Consider the following 13,231-nt stretch of genomic DNA (forward strand, 5'->3'; position numbering starts at 1 on the left):
ATTCCTTCTTTCTTTTCTGTGAGTAGGAGAGCAAATAGAGCTTGGCTGCAGTATCCCTCTTTACCAGTAGGTGGCAATGTCACAGCTTGACTCATCTATGCTGGTGATAGCGCACAGCCCCGACCAAGGGCTCATGTTTACTCCATTGCCTCTGACTTGAGGCTGCATCAGGAGGCATAAAATGAACTGATCCCTGCAAGTTCAGGAAGATTGACATTTGATAATTCCAAGTTTGCTTCAGACCAGTGACACCTCCGTATCCTGACAAGGCCAGCATAAGGATTTAGGCCATGATGTGCTATGCTGACTTGATATTTGTGGAATAACCATTGGTCTTATTGGTTGCGTAGCCTCACTGTGCCAGGCATCGCTCTGTGCCCTTGAATCCAGTTGATACTCATCTCTACCTGTGAGGTAGCAGTATCATCTTCATTCTGTAGATGAGGGAACTGAGGGTCAGAGGGTGAGAGAGGTCGAGGTCACAGGGCAAATATTTGGCAAACCCAGAATTTGAACCCAAACCTGTCTGACTCCAGAGAGTCTATTTTTCTTCTTTCAGTTATTTGAGGAAAGAAAACCTTAAAAGTGACTGCAAGTTTAGAGATGTTCATTAGTGTGTCTTCAGATTCTTTGACCAAATAAGTCCCCTAAATTCCTATTGTAGATAAATGAACAAAACTATGTTCGATAACTTCTCCTATATTTGTATCCTGCTCTTTTATTGAGTGACTTTTGTGCATTGAATTTGTCCTTAGCTCTACTGGATATTCTTCACCAAACTGTTTCCTAAATTTATTCTCTAAATATCCTTGTCAGTCTACAGACATCCTTAAATGAGGTTTCCACTTTCGCCATAAACATCATGACTGATTTTCTCTCCAGTGTCTCTTACTGGCTATGGCTACTCCCAAGAAGCTGTTGTAATTATATTCACACTCAGAACTTATAGTGCACTTACTATGTACCAGGTGCTGTGCTCAGTGTTACTTTTATCCTCACAACCAACCTTGACAGGGTTCTATATCACTATGTGATTGATAAAGAGACAAAAGCATAAAGAAGTCAGGTGACTTGCACAAGACCCCACACACAGTAAATATCCTGGATTCAAAACTAGATCTCACTCCAAGGTTCTTCTGGATGCTCAGGACTGTCCTCTGTTTCAATGATTGAACACTGAAAGGTGGTTTAAGAAAAACAAAGAGTTAACTTGGCTTAACTGGGTTTGGCAAGCATTTGTTCAAAATGCTGCTTTCCTAAAATGAGCTGAACCGTGCACACTTTTTCCTGGAATATTCCATTTGATTCACTGGCATGTTTCCTACCAGAAGCTCACCAGTCTGGTCCGTTAATGTAACTGCATGGCCCACTGATTGATGCCTTTCTATAATTACACCTCTTTCTGGTCTCTGCTTGCATATTTCCAGTGACTGGGTGCTCAGAACCTCTTAGTAAAACCCAGCCCATCTTGGGACAGTGCTTTAAGAAAGGTCCCTATTATACTGAGCTGACATTTGTCATCCCATAGCTTCCATTCCCTGTCAGTAGCTCTGAAAAGGCCCTTTGGGCTATATCAGCATTTCAAAGCTCTTCCTAACCATCTTTGTGCAGGTCTAGGCCACCCAATCAGGTTTGAGTTTGGTCACATACATTTTTTTTTCAATTTTAAGCCCTGGAGAAACCCAAGCTTATACAAGAGTTCACTCTGCAGCCACATTTCATCCCCCAGGTTCCTCCTTCCTTTTTCTCTTTGGGGATCATTTTGACAACCACAGGCACTATTGCGAAGAAATTAAGAGCAAGGGCTTCAGTGCCAAGTTGCCCGAATTTGAATCCCACTATCTCACTTACTAATTGACCTTGGGCCAATTACTTAACCTCTCTGCACCTTGGTTTCCTCATCTATAAAATAGAGACAATAATAATTCTTGGCTCATAAGTCTGTAGAGGTAATTAAATGAGTTAAAATATGCAAAGTGTGTTTAGAACAGTGGTTGGCACATTGGCACTTGATCATCATTATCTGCAGTTATTCACATTATTATCATTAAAAGCTAAAGTGGATCCCTGCTCAATTCCAACAGTGTTTCCTGGTAGAGTGGCTCCTGCCACCAAAACCAGCCTCCTCTAGCTTGGCCCTGACATCACAGCTGGTTGTGAGACAGAAGTCATTCATCAGCCTGGGGGAGGCCTCTTTGTCCTTCCAAGGATGGCCCAGATGGCAGACTGAGATGGAAGTGAAAACAGCAATGCTCTGGAAATCCCTGGGTATTGCATAAAATCACCTGCCTTCTGCCAAAGCAGCAGTCCATAGCCTCACTTGGTTTCCACTCCCCATCTCCAATTCTGAAGAGATTTTTTTGGGGGGGGTCACTGAGTCATAGAAGTTGACCCTGGAATGAATCTCCAAGATGGTCTAATCCCCTCAGACTCTGAGGCCCAGAAAGGTGAAGTAATTCACCCAAGGGTGGCTCCGCATGCAGTGGCCTATGTGGGGCTAGAACTCAGATTTCCTGATTCCCAACCAGCTACCTTTCTGCTCAGCCCCAGCCCATCCTTGTAGGGGCAGGTGTGGTGACTGGCACAGGGACTTCTGTCCTTAGATTGCCCCAGCACCAGGAGACAGGGTTGCTCCTCCTGTGGGCTGTCAACAGTGCAGTTCCTCGTGACCTTAATGACAGTGACATGAAGTAGGATAAGAATCTCACTGCTGGCCCCAGCCCCCAGCCCAGCATCGCTGCTCCCTATTAAAGGGTGCACCCACCCCTGCCACCATCAGAGGATCTGGGGGACATGTTATCCAGCCAGCTCTCACCACCGAGGCCCTTATCTCTTGAAGAGAACAGCTTCCCTGAGATGCACACCCGCCAGGCCCATCAGTGGGCGGCACAGCTTCTCTGTGTCCGGCTCGGGGGTGGGGGGCTAGGGGGGTGCTATTGGTCAGGGCCTTCAGGAGACCTGCGTTCTGCTCCCAGCAATGCCCTTAACTTGCTGTGTGACCTTGACTTTCTCATCTCTAAAAGAGAATTGGGCTGGTTAATCTCCAAAGGTGGGGCCTTCATTGATGCATTCAGCATTCCTCAAATGCCTTCTCTGAGGCTGGTGTGACCGAGGAGACCAAGATGAGGACCTGTCCCCAGAAGCCCCTAGACTAGCGAGCAAACGCAGCTCTCATGGGAAGGCCTGGTCTTCCCCTGAAAAAGACCTGGTCAGAGTCCCAGTTCTGACTTCCCCTCTCTGAGGATCCGTTTCCCTCCTTCTGTAAAGTGGGGCTAAGAGCACCTCTTCACTGGGTAGAGGGAGGATGAAGTGTAGGTGTGCGATGCCATCGAAGGCATCATTCCGTGACCACCCGTTAACCAGCCATGATTTTGTCGTTCCTGCGGTGGGCCAGGTTCGCCTCCCTTCGCTGGTTCCCCCGGAAGGCCAGAAAGAGATAGCTAGAGTGGAGAAGGAAGAGGAGAAGCGAGGGAAGCCGGAGGAGGACGCTCCTGCCTCCAAGAGAGGGGAGCCGGCGAGGATCAAAATCTTCGAAGGAGGGTAAGAATCACCTTTGGTTTGCAATGTCTGCTTCCCATGCAGTAAGAACTCGCGCCCGCCCGAGGGCTGGGGGTGGTGTCATCTGCGTTCAGAGGTGGTGAGCATCTCAACGGGCAGGGCTGTGCCCACAGGAGCCCTGGGCTTCCGGCCTTCCAGGAGGTGACATCTTTGTGCGACTCGCTGACCACCTCTGTTAAGGAGTGTGGGCTCCTTGGTTGGGGGTGGGGTATGCCAGGTATGTGCTGGGGACTGGAGCCGCCTGGGTCTTCCCCCAGCCCCTCTTTCCTCACATGCTGGCTGGGTTCCTAGACCCCGCATTGGGATTGATAGTGATTCTCCCAGGTCCTGTCCGGACTGCTGTTAACCTTGGTGTATGTTCCCCAGAAGTCACCTCTGTCCTCTAAGCAGCCACCGTGGCAGGCCTGGTGTCCCACAGGGGGACTCGGGCTCTGCTGACAAGGCTGTTTACAGGGCTGATAGCGCACTGCACCTACCAGCTGTGTACACCGGTCTCTGTTCTGACTGGCTGGAGTCCAGGAGTCATTGGTTGGTAAACATTTAGAATAATACCCCTGGTTTTTCACCGTTGGTTCTTTGTCTTTGTAAACCTCATGATAGAAACATCTCAGAACTCTCAACTGTGGGGCTCACCGGGCTCCAGCAGGCTGCCTGGTTTCAGACCTGCTTTGTAGAAGTGTTGTGCAAGCTGTGTTCTTTGTGACCACGTGTGTGCTTCTCGGGACGTGGGTGTCTGTACGCAGGTCCCGTGGTGTCTGTCTCAGGGTCCTGTGTCTGTGTCCCCAGTGTGATCAATGCAGCCCTCGTCCTACCCAGTCCTGAGGGATAACAGCACGGAGGAGACCCTGCCTCCAAAGGAGGATGGTCCCCTTGAGCCCCAGCCAACACGGAACGTTATGGTACCTACAGTCCTCCAGCACCTGCAGGTGCCTAACTCACAAGGTCCAAGTGGGAGGTGCTGGATTCCTCTGTGGCGCTGGGAGAGCAGACACTACCCAGCTCCCCAAGGCCACCAGTGGGCATCCTCCGGTGGCACTGACCAGCAGGGGCTCTCAGGAGAGGGAGGGTTTGGAAACTGAACTTGGGGGTTTGGGTTGTCATAGTGACAGGGAGGGGGTCAGGGAGGGCAGACGTCCTGCAGTGGCAGGGACCCGACCCCTGGGGAGAGAAATATCCTTTTCAGAGTTCCAGTAACTGCTCCACTGAAACACTAGACCAGAGATTTTTCGAAATATGTGCCCTCTTTCCATCTGGGGACTGACGGGTATCCTCTTCTGCTACTTGGTTAGAGCGCCCCCGTGTGTCTCTGTGTTCTCACATCATTGGGGTCCTCCAAAGGCCACATAAGACTTCATCCTGGGATGGGTGCGTCCGTCACAGCCTTCTCCCAACAGTTTCAAGGACCATCTGTGGGGCCCCAGGGGGTGGCTGAGTGTTAGCGGCCATGAAGGAGGGGGTTTGCTTCTGCCCTGACAGGCAACGGTCCCCAGACTGGAGATCTGGTGCCAGGCGGCTCCCTGCTGCCCTCATTCCCCCCCGGGAAGCCTGAGCCCCGAAAGGGCAGTTGTCAGGAGCCTGTCCCCACCACAGTTAGTTCACAGCTTCAGCCACCAGAGTCTCTGCCACACGGTCTCCCTTCAGCTGAAAGGTGAAGGCCACACCTGAGTCCCCTTCTCCTCTTCCTACAGCCTAGGCAGTGGTCCTCACTGTAACCTACCCCCACCGTCCCACCCAGGTCATCACTTAATCCTACCCGCTCTGTTCAGAATCTCCCTCTCTTCCCAGGTCCAGCATCCCTGCCCCCGAGCAGCTCTCCCACTTACCTGTTCCACTCAGACCATCCCCTCCCCTCTCCAGCTCTGCTTCCCGTCTGTAAAAGGGGATCATGACATACTTTGTGGATGGTCGGGGGATCCTGTTGCCGCCCGGGTAAAGGCTGCAGTTCATGGTGCTGACAATGGGCAGCGGAGCATTTTTTCACCATTGTGTGCGTCGCTTTCATCCCCTCCAGGATAACCTCACTCTATCTGTCAGCTGCGAAGAACGTCACCCTCACTGCCTCTACTTGTCACATCTAATTTGAGCACTTTGGTGGGGGGTTATGTAAAGCCACCGGTCAGGTCATCTTCTCCTACAGCCCCGCTGTCCCATCTGGGCCCCCGCTGTACCTCCCACCCTCCCTTCTGGTGACCCCTCAACATTTACAGCTCTCTTGGGGCTGGTGTCACCCCCAGGAGGATTGGCAAATCTGGGCATGAGAGTGTGGGTTGCCACAGAACTGGGGGCGCCTCTGGCATTTCATGGACAGGGCTGGGTATGTGACCATCCTATCACCAACCACAGAACCACTTGTCCCACCCAAAATGCCAAGGGTGCCCCCACCCAGAAACACTGACTAGAACCTTCAGGCACACCCACCTGAGGTCACCAGGGCTTTGCCTTAGGCCCATTCCTTCCTCCCTCCCTTTTTTTCTTTCTTTCTTTTGTGTATTTTTTTAACACAGCAAGTGTTTGTACTTCACTCCAATACCTATTTGACGAGGGTCTGCAATGGGGTTCTGTTCCTGGGAGTCACTCAGAGATCCAGGCCAGCCAAGGCCGAGAGAGTAAGATGGGGCAGTGGTGCCTTGTGCACTGACTCTTCAGGCTTCCACCCAGAAGCTTCTGCTCCCATCTCATCTTCCAGGGCAAACTGCAGGCCTCACCCAGCTCCCTGAGAGTAGGGAAGCACAGCCCTGCCGTGCACAGGGGAGGACCAGGGCTCTTGGGTAGATAGCACTGACCACTCCAGAGGATTTACCGTACATCTGCAACTTGTTTCTACTCAGTGATGTTCTGAGATGTAGTCAGGTTGATCCATATAGATCTAATTCATGGCCATGAGTCAAGAGACCAGACAGCAAGAGTAGATGCTGGATGAGTCCAGCAGGCAGGAGTCTTCTCATCACTAGTCTCCTTGCTGTTCTTCTTGATCTCCAGCCCAGCACTTGATCAATCGCTCAGTCCATCCAGGAGGAGCTATTTATTCAGTGCCTTGTGGGTGCTCTGTGCCAGAAGATGCCCAGAGCCAAGGGGGTAAACTGGGGTTCTCCTCTCGAGGAGCCTGGTTCAGCTGCAGCACAAGGCCCGGTGCTGAGGTGTGGACCCCCAGTATTGAGATGCTCACAGCAGGCAAGGACTCCCGAGGCTGGAGTAGCCAGAGCTGGCCTCCTGGAGGGGGAGGGCTAGGCCTGGAGGGTTCGTGAGACTGGGACAGGCAGAGAGGAAAGGTGGGTCGGTAGTCAGTCTGGGTATGATGGTGACTCACGCACCTGGTCAGTCGGACTGGTTTCTTCTGGCCATGAGTGGTCTCCCTAGTCGCCGTCATCCACCTCCTTGGCTTCAAACCTCACTGTGCCAAGGACATTAAATCTGAGTGTCCAGCTGGGACCTCACTCCTGAACTATAGACCATTGCTTCTGATGCCTCACAGCCACCTCTGCCCGGGAGACCAGGGCACCTCGAACTCAGCGTGAGTTGGACCAAGCCCTCCAGTTGCCACCAACGACATCTCCTTCCACATCCAGAGCCCAGATGATGTGCCCACTTCACACTCAAAACCTTAGTGTCATCTTGGACACCTTCTTCTCCCCCAACCCTCCCCGTTCCAATTAGTCCCCAAAGTCTGGTGTCCACACCAAGTGGTCCATGACTCAGAGGTGGTCTCTCTGCACTCCCTGCACCACGGCTCTTACCCCCTCTCTCCAGGCCCCCATGTTGGTGCTATTGGGTGTCCTTGATCATGGTTCTGCCTGTGTCACACCTCTGCTCCAGGGCCTTCTGTGGCCGCCTTACCTGCCGGATCCAGTTGAAACTCAGGCTGGTCTTCCCGGCCCCACAGCCTCACTCACCCCTGTTGTGCTTCACCTTCTGTGCCTGCTGGGCTCTGCCCATTGCCAAATCCTAGCCACCTCCAAAGGGCAGTACTCAGCGCTCTCCTCCGATTAACCTCTCAGATCCCTCCATACTCCCTAGTTCTCTGCGTTACTTCTGGAATAACAGTGGTACTGAAATCCATTCCTGTCTCCCCTGCAAGTCCCCTCTTGCCTTGGGTCCTAGGGCCATGCTTTGTCCACGCTATGCATCCGTTCCTATTTACTGCATTGATTTCCGGCACACAGCCCCCGCCCTGCATTCCCCATCCCTTCCACACCCGAACACAGTCTGCATCTTTCAGGCAGCCTCCGGGAGTGCCCATCAAGAGCATGTTGACTTTCTCACCCAGCATCCCTGCATTTGCCTCGGTTGTTTTAGAAGGGCTCCTTTGTTACGAGAATGTTGACTTTACACCTACAAGGTTATACGGTTCATTGAGGGTAATGCCTGTGTTGTCCTAACTCAAGTTCACTTGTTGCAAGGAAAGCTGAGAGCTCAGCCCAAAGGGCTGGTGTGGAAGAAGAGGCTGGAATTGATAGGACCTACCTGGATGCCAAAAGTGCTCATCCAGGCCCAGCTGGGGGGGTGAGCGGGGGAGGGGTCGGTGCTTAGGCCTGAAGGGAATGATGGGATCAGAGGGTGAAACCATAGAGGTCAGGCCCAGCTGGGGTGGGGAGTCCTCAGAAAGGTGGCCGTTGTCAAGGGGCAAGGGGTGGGCTGGGTTTAGAGGGGCAGCCCAGCCTTAGCTTGGAACTGGAATACAGGGCAGGGGACAGAAGCCCAGCTGTGGGCTGGGCCAGTGAGCGTGGGTATGGTGACTCACAGGCATGGGGCTGTCCGGGGCTGCCCCCCAAGCCCTTCAGGCCTTCAGCAGAAGGCATCCACGCCAGACCCTGCCACTGCCAGTGGCAGGACTCAGCCATTGAGGGAGGGCCATCTGTGCTCCTGTCCAAGGGTACTGACTCCCATCTCTTCTCAGCTCCCCAGTACCGCCCAATACATCCCTCCAGCCACTGCCTCTCTCCTAGCCCATTCAGTTCCGTACATGCAAACTTAAAGTTTCCCGCCTTAACAACACCCCTTTGACTAAGGGCTTACTCGCCAGATTTTTCTGTTTTCCTCAGAAGGAAAACTCCGGAAAGCGCCGACTATAGTTGCTCACGCCTCACCTTTCCTCCCGTCCTCGCTCAGACTCATGCCAGTGGGGCGCTGGCCTCATCACACCTCAAAAGCTGCACTTACCAAGGTCCACAGTGACCTCCAACGCTGAGGAATTCCGTGGTCAGTTCTCATGTCTCTTCTTTCCTGAGCTACTGACAGCATTTGACACAGGTGACCCCTCCACCCTCCTCGAAACACTTTGTCCCCTGGCTTCCAGGCGGCCATCTTTCTTGACCCTCCTCTTCTTTGCCAGCAGCACTTTCTCGTCATCTTTGGTGATTTCCCACCATCTCCTGATCTCTAAACATTAGGGCCCCCAGGGCTCAGCCCCTGGGCTTCCCCTTTTCTCTGTGTAAACTCACTCCCAAGGTGGCTCTGTGTACCATCTATAGGCTGATGACTCCCAGACTCGCCTTTCCCGCCAGACTTCTCCCCGGAGCTCCGTGTCAGGTCTCAGCCATCTGTGTGATGGTCACCTGGGCGTTCAATGAACTCATCCTTAGAACACAGCACAGCAGACGCTGAAGAACCACTGCGACTCCTGGGGCTCTTGGTATATTTGTTAAAGAAATTATTTTGAAAGTTTGCTTAATTTGGTACAGTTCCACTTGAAGGAGTTATATTTTTAACAGGTGTGCTTTTCTATCTCATGTATTTTCATTTCTAATAGCTGAATTTATTTTTATTGAGGTCTAAGAGTTTATGCGGTATATCCACGTGTTGTTTATCGTGTACCTGTATTTTTAAAGCAAGCACACATGCGCACGCGTACGTGTGTGCGTATTTATGAAATAGTAGCTTGGAGAGAATAGTTTTAATTTTAAAAAATTTAAAGTTTGTTTGCTAAGAATTTTTCACAAACCCATTCCTTCTTGGACTTTGAAACCTAAAAGAAACCTAAAAGTGCAGCGTATTTTCTATCCTAATTTCTACTCTGTATAGCCCCATCTTACTGTGAACTCCAGATTAAGGACGTTGTTGAAGTATGCCTTTGGGAAGATTTGTTACCTCTATATTTATCGGGGAACAAATTGATTAAACTATGAATTACATACATCATAATAAGTTGGAGGTTTTGGGATAGGTGTAAAGAATAAACTCCGCAGGTAAACCGCTCTAAAAATCCAAACTGGAACAAAAAAAGCCCGCTACCAAAGCGTTCATAACGTAAAAGTTGTGATTTGTAAACATAGGCAGAGAAACTGTGTGCATTTGCTCATTCGCTGAATGTCTTTTTGAAAGTTTTTTTGAGTGGCCAAAGGAAAAAAGATATACTTTGAAAGAATGAAGCAAAACCACTTGTTCAAACTCTGCACAGGCAACTTCATTTTTCCTGTTGTCAGGCCCCAAATGGCTCTGTCTCACCTCCATTAACAAATCCTGTCAACTCACCCTGTGAAACCGTATCCAGAATCTGCCCATTTTTCCCACCTCCTGGGTCAGACCACTGCCAAGATTCATCTGGTTTGTCACAGTGTCCTGCTGTGATCTCCTGCTTCCACCCTTACCCACTACAGTGTATTCTCAACCCGGCAACCAGAATGACCCTGTTTAACACCAGCAGACCCTGGCACTCCCACTCTGCACCCTCCACAGCCCACAAGTGGCCTGTGTGTGCTGGCCCCAGGTCCTCCCTGACCTCTGCCTACCTCTCTACCCCTTGCTTCCTGTGCTCCAGCCGAGGATCTCTTTGTCAGACATGCTTCTGCCTCGGGGCCTTTGCACTTGCTGTGCCCGCTGCCTTGAACACTTTTTTTTTAATAAATTTATTTATTTTATTTATTTATTTTTGGCTGTGTTGGGTCTTAGCTGCTGCGCGCGGGCTGTGTTGGGGCGAGCGGGGCTACTCTTCGCCTCAGTGTGCGGGCTTCTCATTGTGGTGGCTTCTCTTGTTGTGGAGCACGGGCTCTAGGCACGTGGGCTTCAGTAGTTGTGGCACGTGGGCTCAGTAGTTGTGGCTCGTGGGCTCTAGAGTGCAGGCTCAGTAGCTGTGGCATATGGGCTTAGTTGCTCCGTGGCATGTGGGATCTTCCCGGACCAGGGCTCGAACCTGTGTCCCCTGCATTGGCAGGTGGATTCTTAACCACTGCGCCACCAGGGAAGCCTCTACCTTGAACACTTTTTCCAGGGTCCCGCAGCTCCTTCACTCACACTTTGGTGAAGCCTTCCCAGGCCACCCTCCCACATGTACCCTCCTCTAGCATTTCTTATCCCCCTTCCCTTCCCTGCTTTATTTTTCCCCAGAAAGTCACTAGTTTGTTTCTGTTTCCTCCACCAGAATGTACACCGTGTGAGAGGACAGGAACTATGCTTTATTCATTGCTGTATCCCCAGTGCTGAAAATGGTGCCTAGCAGTGCTAGAGAATGTTTATTCAGTGAAGGAATCTCCCTTTAACTGAGACCTCAGGTGAAGGACAGGATCCCTGACCTCAGCAGCTCTCAGAATCCGTGACAGGGTGGACGCTCTGGGTCTCAGGAAGGAGCAAGGACACAGAATCAGGGCCAAACCAGGCCAGACAGGACCAACCCACCAACCTGGAGTCAGGCTTGGTCTGGGAAGGTGAAGTCAGGTGGCCTCGGCTATGGGGCAAGCACCTGGGGCTGGGAGCCAAGGTCGTTTGCTTGCTGACCTGCCTTCAAGTGTTACAGGTAAAAATGAAACATGATTCCAAAAAGGACCGGCTCATGGGCTGCCAGCTCCTAGGCCAGTGCCTGCTCTGAGCAGATCCCTTGTGTCTTGGGGGCCGGGGAGAAGTGGTCTTCGGCACCCAACTCTGGATAGAGGCTGCTGTCCTTCCTGGGTGAGTCCAGGCTGCCAGGTCCCTGTCTTCTTCCTGATCCAGTGCCTTGGTTTCTCTTTAATTCTCAGACTTCTCCCTGGAAGTGTAGACAGGCAGCTCTGAGTGTGGCCCCAGTGGGCCTGGAGTGAATTGTCCAACCTCCATCACATGCGCCCACACTGGTTTTGTTCTCTTTCTGTTTCCCCCAAATCCCGTTGTTTCATCTCTCCTAGGGAATGTGACCTGAGCTTTGAGAAGGGGGTGGGAGTAGGGGAGGGTGGGATATTGCAGAGTCCAGGTGCGACATCCAGTGGCTCAGACCAGGGAGACCACATTAGAGATGGGGGTGGAGCTAGAGGACTTCTGGTGAATTGAATATGAAGGGTGAGGACAAGGAGCTTGGAATGTAGAGTGACTGCCATGTTCCTGGCTCGAGTAACAGCTGGATGGGTGGTGCTGCCATACACCGAGATGGGCAGGGATGGGGAAGACAGTAAGAAAGGGGCTCGGGGAAGGGGAGATCAGAGCTTGGTGGACATGTTCACTTTGAGATACCAGTCAGACATCCAAGTGTTCAGGGAGGCGTGTGGCAATTGGATATGTGAGCCTGGCCTTCAGGGGACAGGAAATACACCTTTGGGACATGCGTTTGTCAATGCGTAGATGCTGTTCAGGAGGATGGAATTGGATGGGGTCACTTAGGGAGAGGGGAGGAGAAAAAAAGAATAGGGCATCCAGGACTGAGCCGGAATATGCCAGCAGTCAGAGGGCAGGTAGAGAGGAAGCTGCAAGAGTCTGAGAAGGAGAAGCCAGAGGAGTGGCGGAGACCTGGCAGAGTGAGAAGTCATGGAAGCCAAGGGCAGAGGGAGTTCAAGGTCATCTGTGCTGAGGGCCGCTTACAGGCCCAGGACAGGGAGGCCAGGCAAGTGTCCACGGGATGTGGCCACATGTGGGTCACTGATGGGGCCTTGATGGGAGCTGTTTTGGGAGATGGAGTCCTGAAGGCAGCACATGTAAGTAAACCTGTCCCAAGAGGCTGCCTATGGAGGGAAGGAGGAAACAACGAGGGGGTGAGGGGTGGGACCGGGGTGAGTGTGTATGAGGCTGAGCAGGTGGGTGTTTACACAGAGAGATCCTCAGTGTGCTTGTGCTGCTGGGGGCGTGGAGGTGGTAGGCACAGATGACAGTGCCGGGAGAGAAGGGGCCGAGCGCAGGGCGGAGTTCTAGAAGAGGTGCAAGGGGTGGGGCTGAGCTGATGTGAAGGGGGTGCTTCTCCTAGAGTAACAGGAGGAAAGACAGATGTGGGTGTGCTGCAGGCAGACTGATGGTTTGGGCGGGGGAGTGGGGAGGGTTCTCTCAGCCCCCATCCAGACCTCTTCTCACTGTTCCTGGACAGCTACATTCCCAGCAATAGATGTGTGAATGGCTGTTTTGAAAACAAAAGCAGGAAATGTCTGTTCCTAGGAAGCCACTTAGATTCTTGGAAAAGTTATTCCTTTGTAAAGATTATCCTCCAAATAAACATCTCAGATGTTAAATTGTCTAGTTAGGTTGACTGTCTGCACTGGCCTAGCATCTTTCTCCTGAGCACTCAAAAGACTTCCCAGGGAACACTGGCTCCAGGCATTAGAGAAAGCTGATTATGTCACTATGAAACCCAAGTCACCAACAGTGAAAAAAAAAAAGAAAAGAAAAAAAGAAAAGACATATTGATCACGGGGCAGACTGAGTGTCTGAGTATGCTGGGGCCAGAGTCCCCAGAGCCCTGAGGATGGTCAGGGAAGACCTAAATGCATCCTATTAAAATTTAAAGGAG

The 13,231-nt window shown here is 51.7% G+C and overlaps 1 protein-coding gene across 2 annotated transcripts in view; it reads left to right on the plus strand.

Moving 5' to 3' along the window:
* Positions 1 to 13,231, plus strand: part of HIVEP3 (HIVEP zinc finger 3) — a gene marked incomplete at both ends in the record, with an annotated part of 56,106 nt that overhangs the window by 5,500 nt on the left and 37,375 nt on the right. For both annotated transcript variants that reach the window (XM_082834384.1, XM_082834385.1), the window contains one exon: positions 3,395 to 3,540. In XM_082834384.1, the coding sequence (XP_082690510.1) occupies positions 3,395 to 3,540 (146 nt within the window). The remainder of the gene's footprint in view (positions 1 to 3,394; positions 3,541 to 13,231) is intronic.

This window comes from Leucopleurus acutus (genome assembly GCF_964270905.1).
Source record: "Leucopleurus acutus genome assembly, chromosome: 2".
Classification (NCBI taxonomy): domain Eukaryota; kingdom Metazoa; phylum Chordata; class Mammalia; order Artiodactyla; family Delphinidae; genus Leucopleurus; species Leucopleurus acutus.